The sequence below is a fragment of the Rhinopithecus bieti genome, unplaced genomic scaffold (assembly GCF_001698545.2).
Source record: "Rhinopithecus bieti isolate Rb0 unplaced genomic scaffold, ASM169854v2 scaffold_32092, whole genome shotgun sequence".
Classification (NCBI taxonomy): Eukaryota; Metazoa; Chordata; class Mammalia; order Primates; family Cercopithecidae; genus Rhinopithecus; species Rhinopithecus bieti.
In genome coordinates this window covers 19371-24039 of record NW_016813944.1, presented here as the reverse complement: position 1 = coordinate 24039, position 4669 = coordinate 19371, and the positions used below count along the sequence as shown (strand labels likewise).

The window sequence follows — 4669 nt, the reverse complement described above, 5'->3', positions numbered from 1 at the left end:
AAAAAAAAAAAGAAAAACTTTAAGAGGTCTTTACTTAACAGTGCTCTCTTCAGTTAGTAACAGGAGTAAACAAACAGCTCTTTACAGCGAGGAAGGAATTATGCCAATATTAAATCCGGAGCAAACTGTTAAGTTTTTTTCTGCAAGTATCAAAAGTTACTAACAATTAATTAGGAATATTTCTGTGCAAAGGCAAGAGAATCAATTAACACTTATCTCCCTCTATTGGAGAGTTCCTCTGAAGAAATGTTAACATAACATAACAGGTGCTTGTAACAATCGCTTTTTTTTTTTTTTTTTTTTTTTTTTTTTTTTGAGAGGGAGTCTTGCTCTGTCACCCAGGATGGAATGCAGTGGCTCAGTCTTGGCTCACCGCAACCTCCGCCTCCCAGGTTCAAGTGATTCTCCTGCCTCAGCCTCCTGAGTAGCTGGTATTACAGGCACGCACCACTACATCAGGCTAATTTTTGTATTTTTAGTAGAGACGGGGTTTCCGCCATGCTGGCCAGGCTGGTCTCAAATTCCTGACCTCAGGTGATCCACCCGCCTCGGCCTCCCAAAGTGCTGGGATTACAGGCGTGTGCCACCGCGCACCGCCAATTGCCTTACATTTACACCACATCTTCATCGCATTTGATCCTCACAAGCCAGTAAACATGCTCTAATATTTCCTATTCTACTGCTAACCTTTAATTTTAAATAAGAATGAAGACTTGCAAGTAAACAGCTGTCATTTGCATATAAAAAGTTCAACTCATTTACAACTTAATTGAGAAAGTAGAATATACAGGGTTTTTTCTGGTTTTTTGTCTTTTTGTTTTTTTGGGTTTTTTTTGAGACAGAGTTTCGCTCCTGTTGCCCAGGCTGGAATGCAGTGGCTCCATCTCAGCTCACCGCAACCTCCGCCTCCCGGGTTCAAGCGATTCTCCTGCCTCAGCCTCCCGAGTAGCTGGGATTACAGGCATGCGCCACTACGCCAGGTTAATTTGTATTTTTAGTAGAGTCAAGGTTTCTCCGTGTTAGTCAGGCTGGTCTCGAACTCCCGAGCTCAGGTGATCCACCCGCCTCAGCCTCCCAAAGTGCTGGCATTACAGGCCACGGCGCCCGGTCAGATACTGCTTTTTGTCGTGGTTTCTATTTCTATTTTAACTTTTTTTTTTTTTTTTTTTTTTGAGAGGTAGTCTCACTCTGTTGCCCAGGCTGCAGTGCAGTGGCGCAACCTCCACCTCCCGGGTTCAAGCAATTCTCCCTGCCTCAGTCTCCCGAGTAGCTGAGATTACAAGGGCCCGCCACCACGCCTGGCTAATTTTTGTATTTCTAGCAGAGATGGGGTTTCGCCATGTTGGCGAGGCTGGTCTCCAACTCCTGACCTCAGGTGATCCACCCGCCTCGGCATCCCAAAGTGCTGGGATTACAGGCGTGAGCCACCGCGCCGACCCATTTTAACTTTCTTAAGTTGCAGTTGATATAATCAAAATAAAGCACCGAGGGCCATACTGCATTGGCCAGCCTTCAAATACAGTGGCATAATCTTATCTCTTCAAAAGGGAAGGAGAGCTGACAATGTTAGAAAACCATTTACATAATGTGCAATCCACGCTCGCATGTCAACCATCCTATTTAATTATTTTCCAGCACACTCATAACTTAAAGCACTTTAAAAACCACATTTAAAGTCTCATTTTTAATATGACTGCTTAGCAGTGTTTCCAAAACCTTGAGATTTTCATCTTATTATTTCACACTAAAAGACTACAATCGCGCTTCCACTTACGAATAAATCCCCTTGCTCTGACTTGCTTCAATCCTTTAAAAAAAAAAAAATCCACCAAAACTTTCCCATACGAAGCACTGCAATATCTAAAGTTAGCTACTTTCCCAAGTCACTAACACGTGGGGACAAAACACAATCGCAACCGCGCCAGCAGGGCTGCGCCGCCAAGCTACCCGCTCCGTGCCCCCATCAGGCAAGGAGAACCTGAGGTCCCACCTCTTCCTGCCGCTCCCTTCCCAGATGCCCATGTATGTAAATAGGCAGAGTGAATGACACCTTGGAACAAATTACATCCGACTGACAGGGAAGGGAGGCCTGCCGTTACCCGGGCCCGGCGCCCGCTACCGCCGCCACGCGCCGGCAAGTCCCGCAAGTCGCCCCTGCCCTCACCCTGCCAGTGCCCAACGCACAGCAACCACAGACCTGCCTCCAGGGTTTCCAGCGGGGGCGGCGGTGGACCTGTCGTGTCTGGGGACAGGTGCTGGGGAGGCTTTTTGGTCCAGGGATTTCCCTTAGGCGGCAGCGGCGGCGGCTGCCTCTTTTCCGCAGGGCCAGCTGCCGCCTCTTCCAGGGCGTCCTCGGCCGGCGGATCCCGCAGCAACGGCGGCAACGGCGACGGCGGCGGCGGCGGCGGCTCCCCGCCGAAGGGGCCACCTGGCCCACGCGCCTTGTGCGCCAGGTGCAGCGCCAGGGGCCTCACGGGGACAGCCGCCTGGGGCACGCTGCGTCCCAGCACCAGCGCCGGCGACGGCTCTCCCCGCGCCCCCGCGCTAGTGACGGCCGCGGCCCTCTCCTCCCTCGCCGCCTCTTTGCCCTCACGTTCGGGCGGGGGCGGCTGCTCGGCCGGCCGGTTCGCCGCGGCCAACAGCGACTCCCTCTCAGCAGTCACCGCGGGCGGATCCTCCCGAGAACGGGCGGCGGGCACCGGGGCGCGAGCAGACATCGTCCCTCTGCCCCAGCCGCCCCGGCCGGGGTGGCCCCGAGGCCAGGGAGCCCGACTGCCCGTCTCTCCGCCCGCACACCGACAGGCTCCAGCTGGGGGCAGAGAATCTGAGAGCCCGGCGGCCGTCAAAAAAAAAAAAGAAAGAGAGAGAGAAAACAGTAAATACAAAGTTGCCAGGCAGGGTGGCTTACACCTGTAGCCCCAGCACTTTGCAGGGGCTAAGGCAGGAGGATATCTTAACCCCAAGAGCTCAATATCAGCCTGGGCAACAAAGTGGGATTCTGTCTATACAAAAAAAAAAAAAAAAAATCAAAAATCATTAGCCAGGCATAGCTAATTCCATGGAATGACATGCATGCCTGTCATCCCAACTACTTGGGATGCCAAGGCAGGGGAATTGCTTGAGTTCAGGAGGTCAAGGCTGCAGTGAGCTACGATCTCACCACTGCAATAGAGCAAGACTGACGATCTATCTACCTATTTAAATAAATTAAAGTAAAATGTATTAAGTAAATTAAATAATATTAAATAAATAAATAAATGGAAGCCAAGGCAGCCAGGTTATAAGTGGCACTCTGGTATTATGAACCAGAAGAGATGAGTCCATCCATGTTATTCATTTATAATGCCCAGAAATCTTGCCAGCAGTCAACTAGCTAGTTAGTAACAAATACCTGCACTATAACCCAAGTCTCTCAAAACAGTACATTTCTACACTACAATCTCTTTTATCTAAGTTACCTAAGTTATGCAAATAGAGTGTGGTCCTATTTCTTTACTCCTGAAGTTGTAAATTTGCTGAAGAAAATAGAAAGCCTGATTACGTCTGTAATCCCTGCACTTTGGGAAGCAGGAGGATTGCTTGAGGCCAGCAGTTCAAGACCAGCCTGGGCAACACAGAGAGACCCCATTTGAGGAAGCAAGGAAGGAAGGAAGGAAGGAAGGAAGGGAGGGAGGGAGGGAGGGAGGTGCAGAGTCAGTGTTGAGAAGAGACCATGGTTACTACACTATTACTACACTATTCCAGGTCTGAAAGATGGTCTTCCTGCCAGTGCGGAATGGATTCCATTCAAAGACAGAAAAGAGTTGCCTACACAAGACAACAGCAAAACTGAAATTCCCATGAACCATACCATAAAACTAGTATCACAGTGTTCTTCATCTCCAGTGAAGACTGGAGAATGAAAGCATCAATAGGTTAACTGTTAAATATTTTTCACAGGTCATTTGCAATTAACATTCCCAAGGCTTACCTTGACAGTTTGTAAAGTTCTATTATTATTATTATTTTAAATGTGGTCTTGCTATATTGCTCAGGCTAGAATGCAGTGGCTATTCACAGGCACTATGATAGGACACTACAGCCTCAAATTCCTGGGCAAAACCGATTTTTCCGGTCTCAGCCTCCCAAAGAGCTAAAACTATAGGCACACACTACCATGCATGGCTTCAAAGTTTTAAAATCTGTAATACTGGTTTTATGATCAACAAAGGGTTCCTACTTGGTAATTCACTGAATGTACAATTGTCTGTAAGTCTAGAAGTAGAGAGGTGAAACAGCAAATAAGATGATTCACTAGGGTTTTCTTGTTTTCTTTCTTTGCTCAATTTTAGAGTGCTTGCCACTGGGTTTTAAAAAAGAAAAAAAAAAAGAAAAACTTTAAGAGGTCTTTACTTAACAGTGCTCTCTTCAGTTAGTAACAGGAGTAAACAAACAGCTCTTTACAGCGAGGAAGGAATTATGCCAATATTAAATCCGGAGCAAACTGTTAAGTTTTTTTCTGCAAGTATCAAAAGTTACTAACAATTAATTAGGAATATTTCTGTGCAAAGGCAAGAGAATCAATTAACACTTATCTCCCTCTATTGGAGAGTTCCTCTGAAGAAATGTTAACATAACATAACAGGTGCTTGTAACAATCGCTTTTTTTTTTTTTTTTTTTTTTTTTTTT

At 47.1% G+C, this 4669-nt stretch overlaps 1 protein-coding gene across 1 annotated transcript in view; it reads right to left on the bottom strand.

Moving 5' to 3' along the window:
- The window catches only part of LARP1B (La ribonucleoprotein 1B), a 147209-nt gene extending 144366 nt beyond the window's left edge, over nucleotides 1–2843 (bottom strand). Inside the window, 1 exon segment of the mRNA XM_017849119.1 lies at nucleotides 2198–2843. Within this exon segment, the coding sequence (XP_017704608.1) occupies nucleotides 2198–2717 (520 nt within the window). The 5' untranslated portion in view covers nucleotides 2718–2843.
- Nucleotides 2844–4669: the final 1826 nt, after the last annotated feature.